Source organism: Panthera leo, chromosome C1 (assembly GCF_018350215.1).
Source record: "Panthera leo isolate Ple1 chromosome C1, P.leo_Ple1_pat1.1, whole genome shotgun sequence".
Taxonomy (NCBI): domain Eukaryota; kingdom Metazoa; phylum Chordata; class Mammalia; order Carnivora; family Felidae; genus Panthera; species Panthera leo.
The window spans coordinates 50,990,759-51,007,868 of NC_056686.1; the positions used below are offsets into that span (position 1 = coordinate 50,990,759).

Here is a 17,110-nt window from a genome sequence, read left to right on the forward strand (position 1 = left end):
GATGGTTTAACATAAAAAAAAAAATCAATCAAGGTAATACACCACATTAACAGAATGACAGGAAAAAAAAACACATGATCATCTCAATTGATACAGAAAAATAACTGGGCAAAATTCAGCACCCTTTCATGCTAGGAACATTCAACAAACTAAGAATACAAGAAAACTACCTCAACATAATAAAGACCATATATGAAAACACCACAGCTAACATCATATTCAATGGTGAAAGGCTGGAAGTTTTTCCTCTAACATTAGGAACAAGATAAGGATGCTCACTTTTACCAATTCTATTCAAAAAAGTACTGGAAGTCTGAGCCAAAGCAATAAGGCAAGAAAAAGAAAAAAAAATGAGTCCAAATTTGAAAGGAAAGAGTAAAATTATGTGTTTGCAGACATGACCTTTTGTTCAGAAAACCTTTATAATACACACACACACACACACACACACACAAATGATTAGAACTAATAAATAAATTCAGCATAGTTGCAGATACAAAATCAATACGCAAAAATCAATTACATTTCTAAATACTAATAATGAAAAATCTGTAAGAAAATTAAAAACACAATTTCACTTACAATAATATCAAAAAGAAAAAAAATTAAGGTATTCCCCACTTTTAGAAAGCTAACATTATGCTACTTTGATCTTACAAAGACCTACATTACTACCTGTTTTTGCTAACTGAAAGAAATCTGAAGAGGATTTTCACTTTTACAAAAAAAGGAGAAAGTAAAAATAACATTCAGCATATGCTTTGCAAATACAGGCAGCACACACCCGGGGCAACAACAGTGGCACTGCCAAGCTCCTTCCCTGGGAATTACAACTCAGTATCTCAGCATCAAACCACCATAGTTCTGCACTGTGTCTATGAGCATCTGTCCTTTATCTCAATTTATTTTGTGCATCTGTTGGCAAGATATGTCCAAAGGCGGAAGATGGCGGCGTAGGAGGACGCGGGGCTCACAGCGCGTCCTGCCGATCACTTAGATTCCACCTACACCTGCCTAAAGAACCCAGAAAACCGCCAGAGGATTAGCAGAAGGGAGTCTCCGGAGTCAAGCGCAGACTAGAGGCCCACGGAAGAGGGTAGGAAGGGCGGCGAGGCGGTGCGCGCTCCACGGACTGGCGGGAGGGAGCCGGGGCGGAGGGGCGGCTCGCCGGCCAAGCAGAGCCCCCGAGTCTGGCTGGCAAAAGCGGAGGGGCCGGACAGACTGTGTTCCGACAGCAAGCGCGACTTAGCGTCTGGGAGGTCATAAGTTAACAGCTCTGCTCGGAAAGCGGGAAGGCTGGAGGACAAAGGGAGGGAGAGCTGCTGAGCCCCCAGACGGCAGAGCTCAGCTTGGCAGGGAACAAAGGCGCCAGCGCCATCTCCCCCGCCCATCCCCCAGCCAAAATCCCAAAGGGAACCAGTTCCTGCCAGGGAACTTGCTCGCTCCGCGCAAACACCCAACTCTGTGCTTCTGCGGAGCCAAACCTCCGGCAGCGGATCTGACTCCCTCCCGCTGCCACAGGGCTCCTCCTGAAGTGGATCACCTAAGGAGAAGCGAGCTAAGCCTGCCCCTCCAGCCCCCGTGCACCTTGCCTACCCACCCCAGCTAATACGCCAGATCCCCAGCAACACAAGCCTGGCAGTGTGCAAGTAGCCCAGAGGGGACACGCCACCCCACAGTGAATCCCACCCCTAGGAGAGGGGAAGAGAAGGCACACACCAGTCTGACTGTGGCCCCAGCAGTGGGCTGGGGGCAGACATCGGGTCGGACTGCGGCCCCGCCCACTGACTCCAGTTATACACCACAGCACAGGGGAAGTGCACTGCAGGTCCTCACCACGCCAGGGACTCTCCAAAATGACCAAACGGAAGAATTCCCCTCAGAAGAATCTCCAGGAAATAACAACAGCTAATGAACTGATCAAAAAGGATTTAAATAATATAACAGAAAGTGAATTTAGAATAATAGTCATAAAATTAATCGCTAGGCTTGAAAACAGTATACAGGACAGCAGAGAATCTCTTGCCACAAAGATTGAGGGACTAAGGAACAGTCACGAGGAGTTGAAAAACGCTTTAAACGAAATGCAAAACAAAATGGAAACGACGACAGCTCAGCTTGAAGAGGCAGAGGAGAGAATAGGTGAACTAGAAGATAAAGTTATGGAGAAAGAGGAAGCTGAAAGAAAGAGAGATAAAAAAATCCAGGAGTATGAGGGGAAAATTAGAGAACTAAGTGATACACTAAAAAAAAATAATATACGCATAATTGGTATCCCAGAGGAGGAAGAGAGAGGGAAAGGTGCTGAAGGGGTACTTGAACAAATTATAGCTGAGAACTTCCCTGAACTGGGGAAGGAAAAAGGCATTGAAATCCAAGAGGCACAGAGAACTCCCTTCAGACGTAACTTGAATCGATCTTCTGCACGACATATCATAGTGAAACTGGCAAAATACAAGGATAAAGAGAAAATTCTGAAAGCAGCAAGGGATAAATGTGCCCTCACATATAAAGGGAGACCTATAAGACTCGTGACTGATCTCTCCTTTGAAACTTGGCAGGCCAGAAAGGCTTGGCACGATATCTACAGTGTGCTAAACAGAAAAAATATGCAGCCGAGAATCCTTTATCCAGCAAGTCTGTCATTTAGAATAGAAGGAGAGATAAAGGTCTTCCCAAACAAACAAAAACTGAAGGAATTTGTCACCACGAAACCAGCCCTACAAGAGATCCTAAGGGGGATCCTGTGAGACAAAGTACCAGAGACATCACTACAAGCATAAAACATACAGACATCACAATGACTCTAAACCCATATCTTTCTATAATAACACTGAATGTAAATGGATTAAATGCGCCAACTAAAAGACACAGGGTATCAGAATGGATAAAAAAACAAGACCCATCTATTTGCTGTCTACAAGAGACTCATTTTAGATCTGAGGACACCTTTAGATTGAGAGTGAGGGGATGGAGAACTATTTATCATGCTCCTGGAAGCCAAAAGAAAGCTGGAGTAGCCATACTTATATCAGACAAACTAGACTTTAAATTAAAGGCTGTAACAAGAGATGAAGAAGGGCATTATATAATAATCACAGGGTCTATCCACCAGGAAGAGCTAACTATTATAAATGTCTATGCGCCAAATACCCGAGCCCCCAGATATATAAAACAATTACTCATAAACATAAGCAACCTTATTGATAAGAATGTGGTCATTGCAGGGGACTTTAACACCCCACTTACAGAAATGGATAGATCATCTAGACACACAGTCAATAAAGAAACAAGGGCCCTGAATGATACATTGGATCAGATGGACTTGACAGATATATTTAGAACTCTGCATCCCAAAGCAACAGAATATACTTTCTTCTCGAGTGCACATGGAACATTCTCCAAGATAGATCATATACTGGGTCACAAAACAGCCCTTCATAAGTTTACAAGAATTGAAATTATACCATGCATACTTTCAGACCACAATGCTATGAAGCTTGAAATCAACCACAGGAAAAAGTCTGGAAAACCTCCAAAAGCATGGAGGTTAAAGAACACCCTACTAACGAATGAGTGGGTCAACCAGGCAATTAGAGAAGAAATTAAAAAATATATGGAAACAAACGAAAATGAAAATACAACAATCCAAACGCTTTGGGATGCAGCGAAGGCAGTGCTGAGAGGAAAATACATTGCAATCCAGGCCTATCTCAAGAAACAAGAAAAATCCCAAATACAAAATCTAACAGCACACCTAAAGGAAATAGAAGCAGAACAGCAAAGGCAGCCTAAACCCAGCAGAAGAAGAGAAATAATAAAGATCAGAGCAGAAATAAATATAGAATCTAAAAAAACTGTAGAGCAGATCAACGAAACCAAGAGTTGGTTTTTTGAAAAAATAAACAAAATTGACAAACCTCTAGCCAGGCTTCTCAAAAAGAAAAGGGAGATGACCCAAATAGATAAAATCATGAATGAAAATGGAATGATTACAACCAATCCCTCAGAGATACAAACAATTATCAGGGAATACTATGAAAAATTATATGCCAACAAATTGGACAACCTGGAAGAAATGGACAAATTTCTAAACACCCACACTCTTCCAAAACTCAATCAGGAGGAAATAGAAAGCTTGAACAGACCCATAACCAGCGAAGAAATTGAATCGGTTATCAAAAATCTCCCAACAAATAAGAGTCCAGGACCAGATGGCTTCCCAGGGGAGTTCTACCAGACGTTTAAAGCAGAGATAACACCTATCCTTCTCAAGCTATTCCAAGAAATAGAAAGGGAAGGAAAACTTCTAGACTCATTCTATGAAGCCAGTATTACTTTGATTCCTAAACCAGACAGAGACCCAGTAAAAAAAGAGAACTACAGGCCAATATCCCTGATGAATATGGACGCAAAAATTCTTAATAAGATACTAGCAAATCGAATTCAACAGCATATAAAAAGAATTATTCACCATGATCAAGTGGGATTCATTCCTGGGATGCAGTGCTGGTTCAACATTCGCAAATCGATCAACGTGATACATCACATTAACAAAAAAAAAGAGAAGAACCATATGATCCTGTCAATCGATGCAGAAAAGGCCTTTGACAAAATCCAGCACCCTTTCTTAATAAAAACCCTTGAGAAAGTCGGGATAGAAGGAACATACTTAAAGATCATAAAGGCCATTTATGAAAAGCCCACAGCTAACATCATCCTCAACGGGGAAAAACTGAGAGCTTTTTCCCTGAGATCAGGAACACGACAGGGATGCCCACTCTCACCGCTGTTGTTTAATATAGTGCTGGAAGTTCTAGCATCAGCAATCAGACAACAAAAGGAAATCAAAGGCATCAAAATTGGCAAAGATGAAGTCAAGCTTTCGCTTTTTGCAGATGACATGATATTATACATGGAAAATCCGATAGACTCCACCAAAAGTCTGCTAGAACTGATACATGAATTCAGCAAAGTTGCAGGATACAAAATCAATGTACAGAAATCAGTTGCATTCTTATACACTAACAATGAAGCAACAGAAAGACAAATGAAGAAACTGATCCCATTTACAATTGCACCAAGAAGCATAAAATACCTAGGAATAAATCTAACCAAAGATGTAAAAGATCTGTATGCTGAAAACTATAGAAAGCTTATGCAGGTAATTGAAGAAGATATAAAGAAATGGAAAGACATTCCCTGCTCGTGGATTGGAAGAATAAATATTGTCAAAATGTCAATACTACCCAAAGCTATCTACACATTCAATGCAATCCCAATCAAAATTGCACCAGCATTCTTCTCGAAACTAGAACAAGCAATCCTAAAATTCATATGGAACCACAAAAGGCCCCGAATAGCCAAAGTAATTTTGAAGAAGAAGACCAAAGCAGGAGGCATCACAATCCCAGACTTTAGCCTCTACTACAAAGCTGTCATCATCAAGACAGCATGGTATTGGCATAAAAACAGACACATAGACCAATGGAATAGAATAGAAACCCCAGAACTAGACCCACAAACGTATGGCCAAGTCATCTTTGACAAAGCAGGAAAGAACATCCAATGGAAAAAAGACAGTCTCTTTAACAAATGGTGCTGGGAGAACTGGACAGCAACATGCAGAAGGTTGAAACTAGACCACTTTCTCACACCATTCACAAAAATAAACTCAAAATGGATAAAGGACCTGAATGTGAGACAGGAAACCATCAAAACCTTAGAGGAGAAAGCAGGAAAAGACCTCTCTGACCTCAGCCGTAGCAATCTCTTACTCGGCACATCCCCAAAGGCAAGGGAATTAAAAGCAAAAGTGAATTACTGGGACCTTATGAAGATAAAAAGCTTCTGCACAGCAAAGGAAACAACCAACAAAACTAAAAGGCAACCAACGGAATGGGAAAAGATCTTTGCAAATGACATATCGGACAAAGGGCTAGTATCCAAAATCTATAAAGAGCTCATCAAACTCCACACCCAAAAAACAAATAACCCAGTGAAGAAACGGGCAGAAAACATGAATAGACACTTCTCTAAAGAAGACATCCGGATGGCCAACAGGCACATGAAAAGATGTTCAACGTTGCTCCTTATCAGGGAAATACAAATCAAAACCACACTCAGATACCACCTCACGCCAGTCAGAGTGGCCAAAATGAAGAAATCAGGAGACTATAGATGCTGGAGAGGATGTGGAGAAACAGGAACCCTCTTGCACTGTTGGTGGGAATGCAAATTGGTGCAGCCGCTCTGGAAAGCAGCGTGGAGGTTCCTCAGAAAATTAAAAATAGACCTACCCTATGACCCAGCAATAGCACTGCTAGGAATTTATCCAAGGGATACAGGAGTACTGATGCATAGGGGCACCTGTACCCCAATGTTTATAGCGGCACTCTCAACAATAGCCAAATTATGGAAAGAGCCTAAATGTCCATCAACTGATGAATGGATAAAGAAATTGTGGTTTATATACACAATGGAATACTACCTGGCAATGAGAAAAAATGAAATATGGCCTTTTGTAGCAACATGGATGGAACTGGAGAGTGTGATGCTAAGTGAAATAAGCCATACAGAGAAAGACAGATACCATATGGTTTCACTCTTATGTGGATCCTGAGAAACATAACAGAAACCCATGGGGGAGGGGAAGGGAAAAAAAAAAAAAAAAAAAAGAGGTTAGAGTGGGAGAGAGCCAAAGCATAAGAGACTGTTAAAAACTGAGAACAAACTGAGGGTTGATGGGGGGTGGGAGGGAGGGCAGGGTGGGTGATGGGTATTGAGGAGGGCACCTTTTGGGATGAGCACTGGGTGTTGTATGGAAACCAATTTGACAGTAAATTTCATATATTAAAAAAAATAAAAAAATAAAAATAAATAAATAAATAAATAAAACTAAAAAAAAAAAAAAAAAAAAAAAAAAAGATATGTCCAAAGGCATCATGAAAGACTGAGAGAGTTATTTTTTGCGTCTAAGAACATTCAAATACTTTTCCATATAAATTAATGTTAATTGCTTTGTCACTTTATAAAATTTCAGCTTACAAAAGTTTCATCAAAGCACTCTTCTTCTAGATAGCAAGGAAACATATACTGAGAAATTAACTTAACCAAAAGGGTGAATGATATAGAATCTGAAAACCATAGAACATTGGTTAAAAAAAAAAAAAAAATTAAAGAAGACATAAACAAATGGAAAGATATCCTATATTCATGAACTGGAAGACTAAATTGATATTAAGAGGCCAATTCTATGCAAAGCAATCTACAGATTTAATGCAATTCCTATGAAAATCTCAAAGATTTTTTTTGTAGACATAATAAAATTCACCGTAACATTCCTGTGAAATTTCAAAGAACCCTGAACAATCAAAACAAACCTTTAAAAAAGGAACAGAGTTATAAGTCTCATACTTCCAGACTTCAAAACAATACAAAGCTACAGTAATAAAAAATATATATATGATACTGCCATAAAGACATACATATAGATGAATGGAACAGAATACAGTCCAGAAATAAACCCTCATATATGTGGTTAAATAATATTTTGTTAATATTTATTTAGTTATTTTGAGAGAGAGAGGCAATGTGCATAGGGTAGGGGCCAACAGAGAAAGAGAGAGAAAATCTTAAGCAGGTCCATACTCAGTGTGGAGCCCAATGAGGGGGCTCAATCTCACAACCATGAGATCATGACCTGAGGTGAAATCAAGAGTTGGATGCCTAACCAACTGAGCCACCCAGGAGCCCCAGGCTAAATGATTTTTAACAAGACTGCCAAGGCCATTCAATGGGGAAAGGACAGTCTTTTCAACAAATGGTGTTTAAAAAACCATATACCCAAATGCAAAAGAATTAATGGTGTTTAAAAGACCATGTATCCATGGGGCACCTGGGTGGCTCAGTCAGTTAAGTGTCTGACTCCGGTTCAGGTTAAGGTCTCATGGCTCATGACTTCAAGCCACGCATTAGGCTCTGCGCTGACAGCTCGGAACCTGGAGCCTGCATCAGATTCCGTGTCTCCCTCTCTCTGTCCCTCCCCTACTCGTGCTCTGACTCTCTCTCTCTTTCAAAAATAAACATTAAAAAAAATTTTTCTTGGGGGTGCCTGGGTGGCTCAGTCGGTTAAGCGTCCGACTTCAGCTCAGGTCATGATCTCGCAGTCTGTGAGTTCAAGCCCCACGTCGGGCTCTGTGCTGACAGCTCAGAGCCTGCCTCAAATTCTGTGTCTCCCTCTCTTTCTGCCCCTCCCCTGCTCATGCTCTGTCTCTCTCTGTCTCAAAAATAAATAAAAACATTTTAAAAAATTAAAAAAAAAATTTTTTTCTTAAATCATATATACAAATGCAAAAGAATAAAGTCTTTACTCTCTATCATATACAAAAATTAACACAAAATGGATCAAAGACCTAAATGTGAACCTAAAATTATATAACTCTTAACAGAAAAAAAGAGAATCTTCATGACACTGGATATGGCAATGTTTTCTTGGATTTGATGCAGAAAAATACAGGTAACAAAAGCAAAATACAGAAATTGGGCCACATTAAAACTTTGTGCATCACAGACATAATCAAGGTGAAAGGGCAACAAATAAAAAAATATATACAAATAATGTATCTAATAAGGAGTTAATATCCAGAATAATTTTTTTAAGTTCTACAACTCAACAATAAAATAAATACAGTAAGCCTTGGTTTGCAAGCATAATTTGTTCTGGAAATATGCTTGTAATCCAAAGCACTCAGATATCAAAGCAAATTTCAAGAAACACTGGCTCAGCTGTGATCATGTGACGTTCAGCGTCATGTACAACTCATATTGCAAGACATTGCTCATTTATCAAGTTAAAATTTATTAGAAATGTTTGTCTTGCAGAACACTCACAGAACAAATTACAATCCAAGGTTTTACTTTAATCTGATTTTTAAATGGCAAAGGACTTGAATAGACATTTTTCCAAAGAAGATACAAAAATGGCTAACAGGATATGAAAAGATCCTCTACATAACTAATCATAAGGTAAATGCAAATCAAAATACAATGAGATTATCACTTGATAGCCATCAAGATGGCTACAATCAATAAAACAAAAAATAACAAGTATTGGCAAGGATACATAAAAACTGGAACTCATGTGCACTATTGGTGATTATGAAAATGGTACATCCATTATGGAAAACTATACAGAGGGTCCTCAAAAAATTAAAAATAGAATTACCACACAATACAGAAAATCTATTTTTAAGTATATATCCAATAGAATCAAAAGCAAAATGTAAACCATTATTTGTACACTCATGTTCATAGCAGCACTATTCACAAAGCCAAAAGGCAGAAGCGACCCAAATGTCTACCAAGAGATGTGTGGACCCGAAAAACAAATAATCCAGTGAAGAAATGGGCAGAAGACATGAATAGACACTTTTCCAAAGAAGACGTCCAGATGGCTAACAGACACATGAAAAGATGCTCAACATCACTCCTTATCAGGCAAATACAAATCAAAACCACACTCAGATATCACCTCACGCCAGTCAGAGTAGCTCAAATGAACAAATCAGGAGACTACAGATGCTGGAGAGGATGTGGAGAAACGGGAACCCTCTTGCACTGTTGGTAGGAATGCGTACTGGTGCAGCCGTTCTGGAAAACAGTGTGGAGGTTCCTCAAAAAATTAAAAATAGATCTACCCTATAATCCAGCAATAGCACTGCTAGGAATTTACCCAAGGGATACAGGAGTGCTGAGGCATAGGGGCACTTGTACCCCAATGTTTATAGCAGCACTTTCAACAATAGCCAAATTATGGAAAGAGCCTAAATGTCCATCAACTGATGGATGGATAAAGAAGTTCTGGTTTATATACACAATGGAATGCTACTTGGCAATGAGAGTGAAATCTGGCCTTTTGTAGCAACGTGGATGGAACTGGAGAGTGTTATGCTAAGTGAAATAGGTAATACAGCGAAAGACAGATACCATATGTTTTCATTCATATGTGGATCCTGAGAAACTCAACAGAAGACCAGGGCGGAGGAAAAGGGGGGTGGGGAGTTACAGAGAGAGAAGGAGGCAAACCATAAGAGACTCTTAAATACTGATAATAAACTGAGGGTTGATGGGGGGTGGGAGGGAAGGGAAAGTGGGTGATGGGCACTGAGGAGGGCACTTGTTGGGATGAGCACTGCGTGTTGTATGGAAACCAATTTGACAATAAATTTCATATTTAAAAAAATAAAAAAATAAAGTTAGGTAAATAGGTTATGACAAACTGAAAAAAAAGAGATGAGTGGACAAACATATATATATATATTAAATATTATACAATGGAGTATTATTCAGCCTTTAAAAGGGAGAAATCCTAAAACAAGCTACAACCTTGATGAACCTTGAAGACATTATACTAAGTAAAATAAGCCAGTCACACACAAAAACAAAAACCAAATACCATATGATTCCATTCATATGAAGTATATGAGGTCAAATTTCATAGAAAGAGAGCAAACTGGTGGTTGGCAAAATCTGATAAGAGGAGAAAAAGTCATCTAATATAATATCAATGTACAGAATTAACAATTTTTTTAAAATTGCTCAATTGGTTGAGTGTCCAACTCTTGATTTCGGCTTAAGTCATGATCTCACAGTTTATGAGATCAAACCCTACTTCAGGCTCTGCACTGACAGTGTGGAGCCTACTTGGGATTCTTTCTCTGTCTCTGCCCCTGCCCTGCTTGTGCACACATTCTCTCTCAACATAGGTAAGTAAACACTAAAAAAAAAAAAAAAAGTAAAAAAAACTCACAAAACAGTATTGAGTGACCAATACAACAGTTTCTACTTCTAATTTTTTTCTCCACTTCTAATTTAATGTCTCACGTTAACCCTATATAACTTAATATTTTCAAAAAGAAAAGAAATGTAAATAAAATAGGGTGAAAGTCCAGAAACCAAATCAAGCATACCTGATTTGTAGGAATTGTGATAATTCCTTGAAGGAATTTAGCACATATAAAGTTGATATTTCAAATTAGCAAGTGGAGGACAAAAAACTCTTACAAATAAAATAAAATAAAAATAATCCAATAAAATGGATAGGATTACACAAGTGTATATATTTTTTCACTTGAAACATATGTATCCTACATACACTTAAAATTCATGTTTTTTATATTAAAAATCACTTACAAACAAGTTAAAAATGAGCTATTTGAATAAGTACTTCATAAAACAGAATATCCAAACAGCCAATAAATCACTCAACATTCTTAGTCATCACAGAATATAGACTAAAATTGAGGGGCGCTTGACTGCCTAGGTCAGTGGAGCATGGAACTCTTGGACCTGGGGTTGTGTGTTCAAGCCCCATAGTGGATGTGGATATTACTTAAAAATAAACTCTTAAAAAAATTGATATAACATGACAAACATATCAGAAATAAAATACAAACCAGAATATAAAACAAAATTAATAAAATTTAAATGTCAAATACAATAAAATCCAATGATAGCAAGTGTTAAGAAGGAAATGGAGCAGCTGATATTCTCAAAAACTGTTGAAAAGAGTAAAAATTGGAATATCCATGTAGGGAAACCGGTTGTAGAAATAAACCCAATGTCCAACAATGAGAATGGAAAACAGTGATATATTCATATAACAGAATATTATATAGGATAAAAAACAACTACTGCTACACACACAAAGCCTAGATGAATCTTAACATAATTCTTTAGAATACCAGAGACAAGAATTTATACTATACAATTCCTTTCCTATGAAGTTTCAAAAGAGGCCAAGATATGGTAAAAGTCAGTATAGTAGGAAAGGGCACAAAGAAGGCCATTTGCTAATATTGTACATCTTGATCTAGATGTACATAAGTATGTAAAAATTAATAAAGATGGACACCCTGTGCATACTGCTAATTGTAAACAAAGCTTACAAAGAAAACAATTTCTGTATACCAGTGACAAACGAAATTTTGTATTATAATTTAAAATGAAAAATGTTAAGTGATACCATTTATAATATAATCAAAAATATCAAATCACCAAGAATATATGAGAGGAAAAGACCTAAAAACATGAAGGAATATATCATGTTCATTGACTGAAAAACAATAGTTTAAAGATGTCAACTTTCTCAAATTGATCTATATATTTAATGCAATGCCAGTCAACATCTCAGTACATTATTTCTTGAGAGAAAGAGAGAGCATGCCTATACTGAGGGGTTGAAGAGGCTGACAAGTAAAAATTTACACAAAAATGTAAAAAGTCAAGCTGGAAAAAAAATACACCACTTATTATAAAGCTACAATAATGAAAACAGTATAGTAGTGGTACCAAGAAAAGACAAATAGACCAGTGGAACCAAAAAAGGCTCTAGGGGCACCTGGGTGGCTCTCCTCCTATGGAGGACTCTCACAGCCATTATATTGAGTGAAAGAAGCCAGGCACAGAAGACTCATTGTTATGCTTCCTTTCATATGAACTTCAAGAAGAAGAAAAGCTAACAATGGTGACAGAAGTTAGAATACTAGTTATCTAGAAGGGCAGGGGTAGTCACTAGAAAGAGAAACACAAGAACCCTCCAGAGTAATAACGCAATGGAAATATTCTATGACTTGAGCTCAAGAGTGATTACACAGGCAAATACACATGGAAGAATTCACCAAGCTGTTTACTCCAGATTTGTAAATATCTCATTGTACATATTTTATACTTCAATTTTTAAAAAAACTGATAAATATCAAGTATGACTAGCTGAAACTCTTATTCACTGCTGGTGGGAATGCAACTGTCACAGAGACTGAAAACATTTATTTGATAACATCTACCAAATCTGACATACAAATATTCTGTGACTTAGCAATTCTACTCCCAAGAATAAACTAAATACAAATGTATGCATATGTCTATCCTCATGGAATGCAAATATTTACAGAATTTCTGATAAAAACCACGAAATTAAATTAACCAAAATGTCTATCATCAGTAAAATGAATTATGATATATTCATACAATACTAAACAACAATGTAAAGAATTTTATTTTTATTATCTTTTAATGTTTATTTATTTCTGAGAGAAAGAGACAGAGCATGAGCAGACAGAGGGACAGAGAGACAGAAGGAGACACAGAATCTGAAGCAGGCTGCAGGCTCCGAGCTGTCAGCACAGAGCCCGACATGGGGTTCAAACCCATGAACTTTGAGATCATTACCTGAGCCGAAGTCGGACGCTTAACCAACTGAGCCACCCAGGAGTTCCAGCAATGTAAATGAACTTAAAACTGTTGCATACAGCAGTATAATCACACAATCATGTAGCAAGTCACAAAATATATATAATGTTGGATCCTATTAACATAGTGTTCAAAAACAAGCAAAAATTTTGAGGGGAAAAAAAAAGGAGCGGTGAATGGTACATGGGCAGTTTCTGGGATTCTAGTAACGTTTTGTTTCTTAACATGGGTGGGTGGTAACATAATGCATTTATTTGGGGATAATTCATTAAATCATATATTTATGACTTTTGTGTATTTTCTGTAATTATGTCACACCTCAATAAAAAATTAAATTAAATTAAGCTTATTTTGTTATCATTACCTTATTGTAACCCACGTTTTTCTTCATCTATTTGTGGGTTTCTTTCAAAGAGCTTTGTTTTTGTTCTCTAAAATGTCAGTCTTCCATAAACAATAATCCAAACACAATGATATTACCCCTTCACCTATTTACCAGAAAGTATGCTAATAAACAGGACACAAAAATGAGCAAGGAAGACCTAATCCTGGCTGAGCCAGAATTCCCGTATCTCAGACAGTGATAGATTGCACTTAATAGCCCCAATTCTTCACCCTTCCTTTACCCCCCTCACTGCTCCCTGACACTGGAATTCCTCTGAATAAAGACACCAAGTATATATCCTAACTTCTTGCTTTTGTGTTCTGTCATATGATTTGTCTTGGCCAATACAATGTTAGCCTGTGTGATGCAACCAAGGGCTTGAAAAGTGCCTGTGCAGGGGGGTCTGCTCTTTGGCATTTCTGCAATTACCATGAGAATAAACCAAGCTAGCCTGCTAGAAAAGCAATACACAAAGAAGTACAGCTCCAGCTGAATCAAATGAGCCCCAACCAACCAAAAGACGGTTTCAGGAGCACAGCCACCTCGAGGAGAGTACAACCTACATCAACTGACCACCAGACAACTTGGATTTTTAATAATATTTTAACTTGTTCATTTTTTTGAAATTACAGGGAAGTCATTTTCTATGTATATACATATTTTTATGTACATATATATTCTACACAATTGAAATCATTCCATAGAGAGTTTTGTGCCAGACTTATTTTTCACTGAATATTATATCACACATGCGTTTCTATATCATTAAAATTTCTTCCAGGGGCGCCTGGGTGGCTCAGTCACTTAAGCGGCCGACTTCGGCTCAGGTCATGATCTCGCGGTCCGTGAGTTCGAGCCCCGCGTCAGGCTCTGTGCTGACAGCTCAGAGCCTAGAGCCTGTTTCAGATTCTGTGTCTCCCTCTCTCTGACCCTCCCCCGTTTATGCTCTGTCTCTCTCTGTCTCAAAAATAAATAAACATTAAAAAAAAAAATTTCTTCCAAATAGTGGTTTTATTTGCCATAGTATCCCATCATATGAATGTACATTGATTTATCTCCCTATTTACTCATATTGAACATTTACAATGTTTCTTATCCTTAATCCTATCTAAACTGTTCACTCTCAACCAAATCTTGTCACTAAATAATCTCATTTTCATGCAGTCAATATTCGAACCATCAGCTGTATCTTTTCATCTCGTTTCCTTAAATATGTTCTATTTTTATGAAAATGTACTATTTTCCCATGTAAAGGTAGTGTATATACAGTATTTCTCAACTGTATTAATATTTAGAACTTTATTCTGAGTTTCTGAAGACCACTGCTGCTAAATCTGTGCTTGTAGGATTCATTGTAGCTAAGATCTATTTTAAGCTGAATTCAATGGGAATGTGTCGACAAATTAGGACATTATTCCTGTGGGTAAACAGGATTCATTCCGTGACAATCCACTTTATAACCTTATTGTAAAATTCATTACCTTTTATAATTTTATATAAATAAAGATAAAATGATTAATGAATATATTTTAAGCTTCTTTCAAGTCAAAGTCAAGTTATAGTAAATTATTCCTCAACTTAAGGTAAGCAGCTTCATAATATTCAGATTTTAGAATTCATAATCCTTATTCAGTTTTTGTGTTTATTTTGCTTTGTTTATTTCAAATTTTTAATTTAAATGTCAGTCACTTAATACATAGGATAATATTAGCTTCAGGAGTGGAATTTAGAGATTCATCACTTATATAAAACACCCCGTGCTTATCACAGTAACTGCCCTTCTTAATACCTGTCACCCATTTAACCCATCCCTCAGTCCAACTCCCCTCCAGCAACCCTTAGTATGTTCTCTATAGTTAAGAGTCTGTTTTACAGTTGGCCTCGTTTTTTATTCTTCCCTATGTTTGTAATCCTTATTCTTAATTGGAGGACAGTCAAATCATAATGTTCCGTGACCTCAATGATTTAGATATTAGTATTTATATAATTTAGAAACTGAGTGATAACATCATAATAAAGCTCCTATGATACTTAATTTTATATGCCAACTTGGGTAGGCTATAATGCCCAGTTATTTGATCAAACCTACCTAGATGTTGCTGTAAAGGGATTTTTTAGAGGTGATCAGCATTTAAATCAGTAGAGTAAGGCAGACTACCCTCTCCACAATGTGAGTGTGCCTCATCCAATCAGGTGAAGGCCTTGAGACCAAAGATGGAAATTTCCCAAAGAAGTAATTTTCAAGACTGCAACACAGAAACCCTGCCTGAGTCTCCAGTCTGCTGCCCAATTCAGACTCAAGACTACAATACCAACTCTTACCTGAATTCCAGCCTGCCAACCTGCCCTACACATTTCAAATTTGCCAGCCCCCACAATCACACAAGCCAATTCCTTAAAATCAATCAATCTCTACCTGTATGTGTGTACATACATGTGTGTGTATTTCCAGCCTACTGATCTGTTTCTCTGGAGAACCCTAATAGAGTTCCCACTCAAAAAAAAAAAAAAAAAAACTTAGGTAGTTTTTTTTAGGTAGACTACAGTCTACATCCAGTATTGTGTTAAGAAGTTTTAAGACAAAAAAAATACATGAAGATAAAATCCTTACCCTTAAAAACCTTGTGATATTAATAGGGAGACAAATATACAGACACTACACAAACAAACTAATTTATTTAACATTACTCTTACCTTTATTACAAGAAAAACATCTTGGGAAGGATAAGTGATAGAAAAAATAGCTGATCTTGCCAAAGTGGTAATGGCAGCAGGTGGTACATGGGGACGTAATAATCCTTTCATCTGCTCAGAATTAAGGTCAAAATAAAAGTTTTCTGAAATCTAAAAAAAATAATAAAAATTCACATATTAAATTTTAAAATCTGTACATTTTGCAAATATCAAGCATACTCAGTCTTAAAATATTACAGATATTATAACATTACACTAACATACTGTATATCATATATTTCATTGACCAATCTTTATATGTCTAAATAAAAGCAAAAAGAAATATACAAAACTATCTGAGAAATATACAAGAAATATATTCTAAAGAACTCTATCCCAAGCTCTTTTGATTAGAAATGTAACCTGTAATAAAGTACACAAAGAAATTATTGAGATGAATTACCTCAAATTGAGAATTAAAAGAATTATACAAATAATATTTTAGCGAATTTGATTTAGCAAATACAAGTTGCTGGGGCAGAGTTCCACAGCAGAAATCTATAATATGTTGACAGTAGAAGTCACTGAAAGTAGTTAGTTTCTACCACACATTAAGCTTAGAATATTAAGAAATCCTGTATGAGGGCTCCTGGGTGGCTTGGTCACTTGAGCATCCAATTTTGGCTCAGATCATGATCTCACAGTTCATGGCTTCAAGCCCCACCTGAGGCTTTGCACTGACAGCATGGAGTCTCCTTCAGATTCTCTGAGTCCCTCTCTCTCTGCCCCTATGCTATTTGT

The 17,110-nt window shown here is 37.3% G+C and overlaps 1 protein-coding gene across 8 annotated transcripts in view; it reads right to left on the reverse strand.

Annotated features, from left to right (window-relative positions):
* Positions 1 to 17,110, reverse strand: part of DOCK7 (dedicator of cytokinesis 7) — a 229,138-nt gene that overhangs the window by 160,923 nt on the left and 51,105 nt on the right. For all 8 annotated transcript variants that reach the window (XM_042951975.1, XM_042951973.1, XM_042951972.1 and 5 more), the window contains exon 9: positions 16,331 to 16,480. In XM_042951975.1, the coding sequence (XP_042807909.1) occupies positions 16,331 to 16,480 (150 nt within the window). The remainder of the gene's footprint in view (positions 1 to 16,330; positions 16,481 to 17,110) is intronic.